This window comes from Chelmon rostratus, chromosome 11, assembly GCF_017976325.1.
Source record: "Chelmon rostratus isolate fCheRos1 chromosome 11, fCheRos1.pri, whole genome shotgun sequence".
NCBI lineage: Eukaryota > Metazoa > Chordata > Actinopteri > Chaetodontiformes > Chaetodontidae > Chelmon > Chelmon rostratus.
Genome location: NC_055668.1, coordinates 20,051,327 through 20,065,234, shown reverse-complemented (window position 1 = coordinate 20,065,234; position 13,908 = coordinate 20,051,327). Strand labels below are relative to the sequence as shown.

The 13,908-nt window shown below is 40.3% G+C and overlaps 1 protein-coding gene across 1 annotated transcript in view; it reads left to right on the top strand.

Annotated features, from left to right (window-relative positions):
* The first annotated feature begins 820 nt into the window (after nucleotides 1-820).
* srbd1 (S1 RNA binding domain 1) overlaps nucleotides 821-13,908 on the top strand; it is a 54,184-nt gene continuing 41,096 nt past the window's right edge. Inside the window, exons 1-11 of the mRNA XM_041947650.1 lie at nucleotides 821-905; nucleotides 1,386-1,450; nucleotides 1,805-2,216; nucleotides 2,600-2,839; nucleotides 3,622-3,788; nucleotides 4,158-4,275; nucleotides 4,423-4,561; nucleotides 5,662-5,758; nucleotides 5,933-6,119; nucleotides 12,732-12,835; nucleotides 13,622-13,729. Coding sequence (XP_041803584.1) covers nucleotides 1,386-1,450; nucleotides 1,805-2,216; nucleotides 2,600-2,839; nucleotides 3,622-3,788; nucleotides 4,158-4,275; nucleotides 4,423-4,561; nucleotides 5,662-5,758; nucleotides 5,933-6,119; nucleotides 12,732-12,835; nucleotides 13,622-13,729 — 1,637 coding nt within the window. The 5' untranslated portion in view covers nucleotides 821-905. The remainder of the gene's footprint in view (nucleotides 906-1,385; nucleotides 1,451-1,804; nucleotides 2,217-2,599; nucleotides 2,840-3,621; nucleotides 3,789-4,157; nucleotides 4,276-4,422; nucleotides 4,562-5,661; nucleotides 5,759-5,932; nucleotides 6,120-12,731; nucleotides 12,836-13,621; nucleotides 13,730-13,908) is intronic.

Below are 13,908 nucleotides of genomic sequence, written 5' to 3'. Positions count from 1 at the left end.
TACATGATCATCGTCTCATCTCCTGTGATCCTTTTCTCTTACAACTCTGAATATCTATTCCAACGTATTTGCAAATTCTATGTCCGTGCTGTACTTGCAGATATAATAGGTCTACTGAATTGATCCAGTGACCCAAATTTAAAATTTAGTTTAAACAAAGATTAAAGCTGCTCCACAATTATGGGAAGTTTGACTCAGACTGGTTCAAAGCATCTGATGGACACTGTCCTGTTTCTCCCTACATGGTCAAACGGAACAAAGTAGGCTATCACATCAGTACTGAGCCAAGTATTCAGATTTTTATTTGTTTTGACTTTGACTTCTGAGGAACAACAAGTTACATCAAATGGGGATACAACAGAAATTTGACATTTGAGAAGTGGCAGCTAATTAAAGGAAGTGAAAACCTGGTGGGGGCCACAGGGGAATGCAGTTGAATGATTACAGTAAGTCAAAAACAATTTCCTTATAAACACCAACACAAAGATGCTGTATCTACTTTCAGCTATGCATCAGGATTGGCTGAAGTTACAACAAAGTTTCTCTTTCGTCTTGTTTGAGTTTGTTTTCAGATTGAGTAGAATGAGATGGGCAGGGGATCCTGGTTTTACAATCACACACCTGAGGTAATCTTGGAGGTTCTTGATTTATCAGAGGAAAAAAAAAATAAAAGAGAGACAGTTTTTTTTAATCTACTCTAGTACCCTCCAATCCAGTCGGTGGCGATAAGGAGTCCATAAGATCACTTGCTAATCAAAGAGGAAGAAAATACAGTCCAGTTGCTTCCCTTTAAGACTTTTGGACGTTGTCATTGGTTGAACCTGCAGTGTTGCAGGAAGCACGCATTTTAACCTCACCAGCTAGGATTTCCAACAGAGTACCCGCAAATAATTGCATTTTCAAAGGTATGAAAGTACAGCAGGTTATTAGGCTTAATGCCATGCGGGGACACAGTATCACAAATGAATATGCCGCGTTGTTGCGCCGTTTAGACCAGCCAACTTTGCTAGCGTCAGCGTGAAGCGCCAAATTTGAAATGGCAGCTAACAGCTAGCTAGGTAACCTAAACTTGTTTATGGTAGCTAGCAGACTTCGGCAAGTTCATGTCTGCTTGAATAAATTAAATGTTGGTCCTAAAGTTAGCATGTTAAATGTTCTGTCTCTCTGTTTAACTTACTACCTAACGACATCTTTAGCGTTAGCTAGCTTAACTGTGGGTTACTATTAACTAGCGTTAGACTTGCATCAACGACAACGTTAAGGTGCTGGCGACAGTTTAACGTTATGTTTTGTTATTGTCATTATTAGGTCAGTAGCCTAAATGATGTGATTTTAATGGTACGGCTTTGATGTAAGGCTAGCTAGCTAAACACCCTGTCTAACAGATGATGCGAAGACCCCGAGCAACAACTGCCAAGGCTGTGGCGTACAGAGACATGGACTCCGACCTGTGAGTGATTTTCATTCATTCATTCATTCATTCATTCATTCATTCATTCATAGCGGTCTTTTCTTGTACCGGCTGTCCGTTTTCTGAAACAGCAGCAGCAAATTGGTGTTCGGGTTCACGGGGCCAGGTTGGCTATGTCTATCTAAAGAGACCAACACATGCATACTCACATTGTTAGACTATGCAAATAACAATGTTTAATTCATTAGAGACACTAGCCTGTATTTATAATGTTGGGGGAGACGAGGCAAACCTGAGGAAAACAAAATACAAGTTTAGCAGAAAGAACTAAATCATATTCTCTTCTCTATAAGAATTAGCTGATTTTCCACTTTGTTCCTACTCTACCATCAGGTCATTTTCCCAAACAGCCAGTAGCGATGACAATAGTGAGGAGTGGAGACCATCGGAGCCAAAGCCAAAAGCCCCAAGAAAGACTGCCAGAGACCCTGCAGCAGGAGAGAAGAAAGTACCTGCTAAGAGAACTGCTAAAGCAAAGGAGCCAAAACCACCCAAACAACCTAAAGCTCCCAAAGTGCCTAAAGAGCCGAAGCCAAGGGCACCGCGCAAACCTGCAGCAGAGGGAAAATCGCTGGCAGCTAGAGTTCTGAAGGATCCTGGTGCACCTGGGTTAGCTGGAACAAAGAGGAAAAAAAAATATGATGGCAAAATGGACACGGTTGGAGAAGACAAAGGAGAAAAACAGATTGATTGTCCACAGGGAGAGATGGCTGAGAGTGGGCCAAGTGTCAGAATGAAGGAAGAGGTAAGACTTGAGGCCATTTTAGTAAGAGTATATGTATTGTTATACACACTTGCATACGAAAGAAGATTAAATGGAGTTGCATCAATTATAATCAACAATTGTTACGATAATTTACTGCTAGTTTATGGCTGAACTTAGAATATCTCTGTATTGCTGAACTATGCACACCAAAATTGCTGCATATAGAGTAGTCAGTTGAATAAATCCAGTTATTTTTGCTGAGCTGCCTTTCTGTTTGTAGCATTTTATATAAAGAAATCAAAGCTCCCTTTTGTCTGTGGCTGATTTTATCCAAGTACATATCCCATCACTAATCTCAAATATTTTTCAGAGCTTTTCTTCTCTTATCCCTTTATGTTTTTCTTTTGTGTTTTTTCTTGCAGAGGCTGTCATTTATTGTGTCAGAAGCCCATCAGACAGACAGATGGCCAGGCGAGGGCCCATCATTTGCTGGGCCTATAGTAAAGAAAGAGAAGGTGGAGGAGGAGGATTTCACATTTGATAACCCCTGTCAAAAGAAAATGAAGACCAGTGGTGCCTGCCAGGGACAACCAACTGCTCTACCATCATCAGAAGCACAAACTCTTTCCAATGAACTCAATATGAACTGGGACTTGATAGAGGTATTATGGGATATGTTGGTGTTTTTTATGTGTGGGAAATCATCATGTTGTTATGCACTATGCAGAAATGCGTGGGCAGTGTGAAGGTGACCCAATGGGACACCCTTGAAAGTCCCACCACCATCCCAAACATTGAACTTTATTTACATTCACATTTTTACTTCTGTTAGCAACAGGAGGACACTGTTGCCTACATGACAATTAACCACACAGCAACAGTGCTGATAAGTTATTGATGGGGAAATTTCCATCTTTTATTGTCTTTCATTTATTTCATTATTTTTTTTATTGGATTGGAGGGGAAATATCAGGTAGCTCAACACTTTTCTTCATTACTAAAAGCACCCAAGCAGCTATTTATTCAGAGAGTTGGGACAAATATAGTGAGTGTATGCATATTGGTAGTTTCCTATAGCTAAAGAAAATTACTAGAAAACAGTAACCACCACCACCAACACCGAAGGAGATGGAGAACATCCATTTTCATCACAGACCTGCATATTTTTTCCTTCCTCCAACATAATGCAGAACATTGAATTGCTAATGGAAGAGACTCAAAGAGAAAATGAGTTGCTCTTTCTTATGATTACTCTATTGTTTAAAGACTCTATACTGCACTGTATATGCAACCAAATATACTGCATGCAAGATATTAATAGTGGACAAACATTTTTTTTGTCTATTGTAAAGTTAATAATTGGCTCCATCTGCAATTACTCTACCTTCCTATTTGTGTGTATAGATCAACTGTTTGAATATTTACGTTTGTCCTTCCCCCTCAGCTGCTGTCCACCCTGACATGTGTGGAGCGATGGGTGTGTGTAAATATCATTGTGCTGCTTCGTGAGGAGAACACGGTGCCATTCATGGTGCGATACCGAAAAGAAAAGATTAACCACATGGATGCCGATGCCGTCAGAGATGTCCAGCTGGTGTATGAGGAGTTATGGTAGGCAAATTAAATGTCTTAAATTAAGCCAGAAAAAAGAAACTAATACACCTCGTCACCCGGTCATACTCTCACCAGCACTCATTTAATGAACACAGTGGCACATATAGATGCAGAGTCACTTCAACTGTAGCCATAAAATGTTTTCTCATATGATCCAAGCACTTTCAGACAGCATTTTTGACATTGGCCACTAGATGGTGCTAGTGGTCAACCTTTGAGACCTGAAACGGTATCAATTGGGGGTGATTGTTTTACATGTGTGAATGTGTATCACTCTGTCTTGTGTGTGTGTGTGTGTCTTGTGCGTTTGAACTGTATATAATCTGTATTTTTTTTTTGTACATTTGTGTGGGTGTGTTTTCCCAGCTCTCTAGCTAAGAAAACCCAGTCTGTGATTCAGACCCTGAAGAAGGACGGGGTTTTGACAACTGAGCTGGAACAAAACCTGAGAAGCTGCCGATCAGCTGATGAATTGGATCATGTGGTCAGAATCTAATTTTTATGTTAAAGTAATGTCTATCCTAGAAATCTGGTTTGGAGGTCTAATTTTTGTTATGTTGCATTATTATTTATCTGGGCTTTCATCTACATCTCAGTCATCTTAGTCCAGTCCTTCTGTCTTTGTCTGTAGTATTCTCCCTATAAGAAAGGCAGTAAGCTGACAAAGGCTCGCCGGGCCAAAGCACTGGGCCTTGAGGAGGCCACCTCTTCACTGATGGACACACCGCACACTCTGGATTTAAGGGAGTGGGTAAAACCTGGTACTGAAGGTGAGACATTAACACAGAGCTTTTATTCATCTGGAAGTCTCATCCTAATTGAGGCTCACTGTTGGTGATCTCACCTCACTTGATGATCTCTGTCCTCCCCATTGTAGCTTCCTAAATTCATCAAGGGCTACTGGTTGTGGGGGTGGCTTAGCCAACATTTTTAAGAACTGTTTTAAATGCAGATTTCTTAGCCTCAGCTGCACATTTCTCTAATACATTCATGCGTACTCACTGTCCTCATATCTCAGATGCCCGTCCCTCCTGCACTGACACTGAGAAGCTTATCACTCTGTTCAGCTCATACTGCTCTGACACTCTGGACTGTGTAGCTCCTTTAAAACCTAAAAGACCCAAGGCAAACATTGTTGGCATCCCATGGCTGAATGATTTCACCTGTGCTCTCAGATGAGATTGTAGGAGGACAGAGTGCAGATGGAAAAAGGACAAACTCTGGGTCTCATGACATTATAGAGATTGTTTTAAGTTTTTCCAAAGCTCTGTTAAGACAGCCAAGTCCCAATATTATACTGAACTAATTAATAAAAATGTCCACAGACCTAGAATAATGCTCAGCACAGTTAGCTGCTGCACAGCTGCACAGCACAGAATCTGCTCTGCTGTGGGCATAACAATATTCCTTCTTTCTGTTGACTCCATTTTATTCTTGCTCAGTGCAGCATTTGATACAATTGACCATGACATCCTTTTAAAAAGCCTGGAAGGCGAAGTCGGTCTGCAGGGCCCTGTGTTAAAATCGTTCACATCCTACCTGAACAACCTTTTCAATCACAATAGGAAACTGCTTTTATCCTGTATGTGTTGCTCCCATTAAATGTGACATCCTCCAGGGTTCAATTTTAGGCCCTCTTTTATTTCCATCATACGCAGTTTTATTTTTTGATTCAAATAACTAAGATGTTTAGATTCAGACACACAGATATTCATGCACAAACATATACAATCATGTTTAAATTGTCAAAAAATGTAACAACACATTGTTGAAATTATATTTGCTCTTACAGATTTACAGAGCTCACTAAAAGTCCACAAGGCTGCTCTTTTAAAATACAGTATGCATGTGTGTTAATGTTTTTTGTCAGGTCTGTCATCGGTGGAAGAAGTGGCTACAGGTGTGGAGCATATTTTGGCTGATATGATCGCCAAAGACCCTGAGACACTCACCTACGTGAAAACATTGTGAGGACATAGCCACATGCACACAGAATTTCTAATTATTTGTGATGTTTGATTTCACATTACGCATAGTGTGTGTTTCATAGCTGTTGGGACAAGAGTGTTTTTTACTCAGTACATTGATAACAACAGAGTGCCCCCTTCTCTTTCCTTGTGTGTTTTATCTCGTTGTGTTAGGTGTGAGAACAACTTTGTGACAATCCAGTCCTCTGTGTCCAAGTCAGCATTAAAGGAAAAAGAGCAGGAAAAATCTGTCCAAGGCCCCAAAAAACCCGGGGCCCAGCAAAACAAAAACAAGGACATCGACAAGTTCAGCCTCTACTTCGACTTCACCTGCAACATCAAGAGCATCCAGTCGCATCAGGTAGCAAGACAGACCAATTTTCAGTCTCATAGCATAATTAATGGCCAATGCCAATATTTAGAGGACAGGGCAGTCAATGGCTGATTTACAATACCAATATCATGTTGTTTTTTGCATTTTCTGATAAAATACAATTAAATAATGATTTATTTAACCCTGATGTTGTTGTCTGCTGACTGAATAATGAGTCGGCCGCTAATATTGATCATATATGGTACTGTAGCTGAACGTAAGAGGTAATGAGAAGCAAAGTATTACAATTTTTTCATTTTCTAACTGTATAACACTATATCCTTTTAAGCGTTCAGTAATGTTAGACCACGGTTCTGAGATCTTGTATTATAAGCCTCAGAAAATTAATTGTTACTACTTGTATACAGTCATGAAATACCACTTTTTAACCTTCTGTGCCTTAATGACAATCTGTGATAGAATGCTCCGGGTATATTTTGTTTAAATTGAATATTTACATATTTACCCAACTACAGTTAACATAAAATAGTTAGTGCAAAATCATCTTCAAACTACTTCATTCAAGCTTGTTTCACCTTATATACTGCAGTTCTAGAAAACACACTTAAATAACACAGCGCTTCTTTAGTCAAGCAAGCTTAATTTAACTTTTTGCGGTAAATTGGGCTAACACAGCAGTCGTGTTAGCCTGCACATGCTCATTTTAAAACTATGTAAAATCGTGATCTTGCTTTGTCTTATGCTGATTAGGAAAATACTCACATAGCTGACAAACAAAAAATCGCAATAACTGCAACCACAAACGGGGAGGCATCCACACATTCTTGCATTCACATTTTCATGCATTCACACACACACACACACACACACACTTACAAACACTCGGCCTCCATGGCAAATTTCACCTTCATAGATAGAAAGTTGCAGTTGATAGATTTTTGTGGACCTACTGGGTCTATTGATGCCTCCTGCAAGGCTGTACGACAAATGGTTCATGAGTTATGAAAGAGTGCAGGGATAAATTATAGGGGACGGGGCTAGTGCTAGGTTTTTGTGGACCTACTGAGTGGAATGATGCGTCCCACAAGTGTCTAGGCTGGCACATGAGTTATGAAAGGGGACGTGCTAAAATGGTGTGTCTGTGTCTGCGTCTCTCCTTAATTGTGTGTGTGTCTTTCTACAAATTTTAGGTCATGTTATGTGAATCCGTTTAGAGGTTATGCACCTTTTTGTTGTAGCCCACTGCCACACACCCCTTTTTGATGATGTGAACAGTTAATCAGCTGTCTTTTGGCTCATGGCCAACCTTTCTGCTAACTCCCACTGCAAGTCTGTGAATCCATTTGGAAGTTATGCGCCTTTTTGTGATAGGCCACTCCCATTGCCATGCTCCCTTGTAGCCACTTGACACGAACACAAACATACACCTTCACCTTCACACAAGCAAATGACCTCCATGCGAAATGTTAGCCTCCTTTGGTGAAAACTCTGGGTGAGGAAACTTTTGTGAGTGGTTGCAAAAATGTATAATATTTTTCTTCATATGGAAAACACACTTTTACTGTGCTGACACTCCACTGTTCTACTGTTCACCTTTTTACCTCCTTCTGGCTTTACTCCTTCAAAATTAAAACACCAACGTTTATAATGTAACTAAGGGGGCAATAACAAAGCTAGGACCATACAAGTGGCCATTTACACCTGGATCGTGTGTTTTTATGGCCCTGATACTCTGTCCCACACACACACCGAACACACACACAAATGCACACCATCTGTTTGTGTTTGTGTCATTTCTGTCTGCTTCATGCGTGCCGCTTCTGAATGCTAGCCATGTCAGTCGCAGTTAGCCTTGTCTGTGCCTCCATATTTACCCCTCCTGTGCCCTGCTCTGCTTCCTCTGCACCCCCTCTGTCCCTCTAGTGACTAGTGGGTTACTCAGAGTTGGTCCCGGGCCTCATGTGTCACCACAGCTTCCATCACCCGCTGCCTCTCTGCCACACCACACTCTCTGGCAACCGTGCTCTGCCCTACAGTCATGCAATCACATACACATTAATGCCTGCGCACACACTTGCGCACACCCTGCAAGTCCCCTCATTCTCTCCTCTTAACATATGTGACATGTCCCCTGCCGACATGCCATTGGATTAGGACGCTTTGATTGACAGGCGCTCTCCTGTAGTGACAGCTACTGCTGCTGGGCCCACGGGTGGACACAAGGAAGGGGCAAGAGAGTGGGGGTGGTAAAGGTAGGGTGAGAATGAACAGATGAGCGACGCTGAGGTGCGTCCGTCACTTATCTCTCTTGCCTTGCTTGATCTGCCTCTCTCCCTCTCTTTCTGACTAAACCTCAGCCCTCTGTTCAACTCCACCCCTCCCTTCTCCCCTCTCCTCTCCAGTGTATGAGAGGCCTTTAATTCGATGACTCGCCTTTGTCATGGAGCGTTAATCCACAGGCTGCTGTGACCCTGCTAGCTGTCAGATTCCGGCTAAAATGAACCTTTTCTAGCCGTCAAGTTGTCGGGAAGGGGGAGCAGGTGGGAGATCTGTTTTGACAGGAGGCATGTGTGTGAGCGCACACTTTCCCATTTTCTTTATCACATTTTATTAAGCTCCAGCTCTGGTGGTTTGTTAAAGGAAAACGACGGGGCATTGTATGACGAGAGCGACAGGAACATATTAGAGTTGGTCCAGTGAACATGCAAGTTCACCTCTAGATGGGAAATAACACCCTGTGGAGGCAGACAAAATGAAGTAAAAATTATATTGCGTTCTCAATATTTGTAGTTTACAAAAGATAAAATATTAAAGGAAATAAAGTTCAAATTGAGGTATTGGCAAGTTTGTAACTGAGGAGACTAAGACCAACAAAGGCAAATATATTATGTAAAGCCAGTAGTAAGAACATTCAGTGCTCATTGTCTGCTTCAAATTCACTTTGGGATTAAAAAGTATGGGGCTGGGACTAATTCTCGTTTTTAATTAATCTGCTAATTATTATTTTTTATTAATTAATTGTTTGTCTCTAAAATGCATTCGGTTACGTCATCAGATTGTTTTGTGGCACAAATCATCCAAAACTCAAAGATCTTTTTACAATCACATTAGGCAAAAGAAAGCTGCAAATTCTCAGAATTAAGAAGCTGGAACCTGTGAATGTTTATCATTTTTGCTTGGAAATTGAAAATTAAACAATGGGTTACTGAAATAGTTGCAGATTGAGTAATTGATGAATCGACTAATCATTTAATCCCTAAAAAAGTATTTTTTATGTTATGCAGAGTTATGGAATGTATGACCTTCTAGATTTATGTAACAGTTTTATAAATAAATCTAAAGTTGGTGTATAGAAATCTCTTCTATTCAGTATGTCCTAAAGCATAAAGCTTTGACATATCTAGTTGAGATGCTTAGCTCAGATTTAATTCCGTCAGATTTGATTTGAGGCCTTCTTCGAAGGGTACGCATTTACCTTATAGCTATTAGCAGCCGGTACGCTCTTGAGTATGCCAGGGCGGATTTGTTGACGGTGCAGTGGGGTATTTTTAATGCGATTTGCGTTGTGATCAAATGGTAGTTTAACGCTCCGGTCTGGGGCTTGCCTGCAGAGGAGCTTCGGTAAATGGAACTGTTTAATCAATTAAACACTTCTTTTTGATGGACAGGTGGAGAAAAACAAGTTTATTCCTACTGTCACACACAAACACTCTTCATCTGTGTCGGTCTTAATGGTTTACAGGTCCTCAAAGGATGTGATAACTTGGTATTACTTCTCATGGTACACTAGTACAATGCATAATTAATTTGTCCTTAATGTAAAATATGGTTAATTGTCCAAATAATCTGGAACAACACACAGTTTTTCTATTTTTGTTATGATCACCTCTTTTCCATTTCAAGAATAAGGCGACTTACCCAAGATGTATGTATTTGTTGTAGCATAGTTAAAACTATTCTAATTTAATTTACAGGTGAGATAAGTAGATAAAACATTTGGTAAAGCCAAATTTTAAACTCAAGTACTGTAATTTCCAATTGAAATGCTTTTCCTCGCTCTTTGTCTTCATCTTGATCTGAAGTTTGTTGCATATGCGGCAGTCAGACTGCATGCCGTGCTGTGTCTGTTTTTGGAATGAAGTGAATAAGCGTGTACAAGGGACGGAAGGAGTAGTGCGTTCTCCCCGAGTAGCCGGTAATCCCGTCTGGTGACTGATCCTCACTGATATGTACAGAGTCAAATCAAAATCTAGTTTACATTCCATATGCTTCAACAGTTATAATTTAATTGTGTATCAAGAACATTGTATACTTTTTCAACCCCCTGACAAGTGCATCTTATCTTTTATTTTAAGAATATAAGGGAGTATGTGTTCAACAATTAAATGTATTTATGCAAATACATCTGATGCTCTTTAACACTACAGTGTGTGTCAGGCAGGTCATAGAGTGGGCAAGTCTGCTGTGAATCTGTGTGTGTCAGTACGTGTGTATCTGTTTGTTTATCCTTGATACGTCGGATGGATGGATGTGTTGATGATAGTATTCCTCTGAAGAAAGGGTGAGAGAGAGAGATGGAGACAGCTAGAGAGAGGACAGTTGTTGGCTGGCTGCCCTCCCTTAGGGGCTGGTGGAAGGATGAAGGGGCATCTTGGAAAGACATTCTGTCTGGTCTTGTCAGAGTTTGGCCAGTACTTGGCTACGTGTCACTTGTGGCCCATCTAACACACAAACGCACGCTTCTCACTGCGTCTCACATCACCCTTCCTTTCAGATCACCCTCTGTCTTCCACTAGTGACCCGACCCTGGCCGAAACTGAGAGACGTACAGACAGACACTAGGTTATTTATCATCAGCGAGGACAGTGGCCAGCTGCAGAGGGAAACGGCAAGGGCGCAGATCGTGTAACTGTTGGAAACACACACATTTTTCTAATTGTGGTGGTGTGTAGTTGCATTTACCACAGATAGTTTTTTTTTTTTTTTTTTTTTTTTTTTAACTTCAATTACAGGATGCAAAGAAGCAGAAGTTTGGGTTGGAGTAAGTGGATTTGCAGCAGTGCTTATCTGTGCTGCCTTAAAATGTATGTTTATCATGCAGACAACAAATGGACAGATAAGCATTAGCAAGAGAACCTGCATGTTTAATTTATTTTTTAAGAAAAACAAACATGATTTAAATTATGTGTTGTCCATGCATCATTGAGTTGTGTTGAGTCACATTTTTCTGTGTAGCTTCTGTTGTCTTGTGTTGTCTTTCAGTGTTAACCTAAGGTGACCAACAATAGATCATTGTTAGGTGCCATTGTTCTTTAGTTTCTGCAATCAGACAATGTTGGTTTATAAGTCATGTCTTATTTTTAGTTGATGTTATATTTATTTTTAGAATACTTGTTCATCCTCACATTCAGCATGTGATACATGACATGTAAAGACTTGCGTATGCTATTCTTCATTGCACAAAATGATATTGAAAAGATCGAACGTCGACCCAAGAACAAGGTAGTTTTGTATATTGAGAATTCAGGGGGATCAGAAAGTGTTAGCCTCCCTCATTCGACAGCATGTTAAACTTCAGTGCTTTGATGGAGATTGTTTGAGAAATCTCATCAGTCAGTGCGGCAGCCCAGGGCAGAAACATGCCAACGGAAGAGAAATCTAACTTTTAATCATAATTCAAGCAATCTCACTGCATTAATTCTTGCCTCTGCTATGCCATTAGCTGTGTTTTATGTTTTTATTTTTGTGTGTGTGTTGCGTATGATTGCAGCACGTTCGAGGGTGCTGCTGAGTGGTAATGGTTGTGGCACCACGTGTGTGGATGTGGCTGTGGGTGGGGGGTAGGCCTTGCGGTCTCAGTGCTGATGGTGGCATAGTGGTGGCATTTGTCAGCTCGCTTCTTCCGCTTGGTTTCCAGATTGACGTCTTGTTTCTTGGCCCTGTTCAGTGGCGAGCTAAAGGTTCCCCACTGAAAAGGTCAGACACTTACTACTGTTTGCTTAACAGCATGTAGCAGTTCCTCTGAGGGGGGACCAGCACACAACAGGCCTGGCCACAGGATACACTCCTGGGCTCATCACTTTTACACACATGTGTGTGGAGAGTGAAAAGATTTTGTTTTTGTGCTTTTGAGGTTTAGGTTCACATGCTTTTTATCCATATGATTTGTATATACAGCAACCTTGTCTAATCCACATTTAGCCCTATTTGTGCAAATGACAAGAATATTTGCTTCCTTTTTTCCATATTTCAAAGGTGCTGCCGAATAGAAACCAGATGTTCTACAAATGTGGATTTTAGATTTTGATTTTTGTGCTTGGGGTTGTGTAAATGACCGGGATGTTGTAGTTTAAATTCAAGTCAAAGTCCAGCAACACAACTGCGGTGTTTTGCTGTCAACAAAATGAAACAAATCTGTGTTTTACAATTGCATAAGCAAACTTATCACACTACAAATGCAATCATAGATATCAATGGTATTAAAAATCACTTGATTAGTAAGTAGCACCAACAACTATAGAGTATAATACTGTGTGAATTTGAGCTGCTGCCTTTCACAATGTTTGTTTTATTGTGCTAAATATGGTTTGTGTGTGTACGTTTTGTGTCGTGTGCTTGTATGCATGTGTATGAGCGCAGACCCTGGCTATTAACCGAGGGGAGAGTCTGAAGATTTTGACAGTGAAGGTGAACATTCCTGACAGGGTGAAGTGTGACTTCACCAGGTGGTGCATCAACAACAGGTCAGAAGCACAACAATACACACCCTTACACACACACTAACAAGTAGCCACACATCCATGCACACGCACGCACAAACGCACACACATGCATATATATATATATATATATATATATATATATATATATTAGATATTTCGTATTGAAGGATTTACAGTGAATTGGCACCTGATTGGAGCGGAAAAATTGAACATTAAATTGCTTTCAAGACAAATATGAAGTTTCCGCACCTTTATATGATCCATTCATTGGTCAAGGTTTCTTTAGAGAAGATTTTATTTTGAAAAATTGATGAGTTGAGCAGAAACCCAAAGAATTTGTAATGGATTTGTTTTTTTTTTTTTACAAAGTACAGCTTAAAAAGCGTGGATTCTAAAAAACATGTTCTAGGTCACATTAATTTGTGCTGCATTTAGTCTTGCCACACTTCAATATCTTTTTGAATTTTAGATTAGGGAAAAATTCAATAACATATCAAAAGCATTGCATTTGTGAAGTGAAATACAAAAGAAATGTTGTTCTGAGTCAACTTATCATGTTAAGATAAAGGCTAAAGAAATAAAATTGCACTTTATGTTTAATCAGTATTTGTTTGAAGGAAGGGTCTGTAAATATAACAGCAAATGTGCAACGAAACACTCCTGCTGGATGAAAGTGCAATTTTGGAATAAGCGATTTCTTGCACAAATTGGGTGTTTTTAATGTGTGTGAGATGCGCAGCACATTATCTTCTGTCAATTTGCAGGATTGTATATGACCCATAGAACCCCCCCACTATTTTAATGCAGGTGGAGGCCAAGGACGTTTGCAAGAGAGGAGCTTAATGCAGTCATCAGGAATGCAGTAGAGGACTCTTATAAAAGGCTTATTCTGCCTTTTCTCACCAGGAGTTACAGGTATTTTAAGTGTGACTGTTAATACTTGCATATGCTCTCAGGGCTTTTTTTTCATTTACACTGAATCCCTGCTCCCTCTTCTTTCCCCATCTCTCACCTCGCTCTTTCCTTCTCTTTATTTTCTTTTTACCCTCACCATTCAACTGACCTCTACATCTCCCTGCACTCTTTTTGTTCCC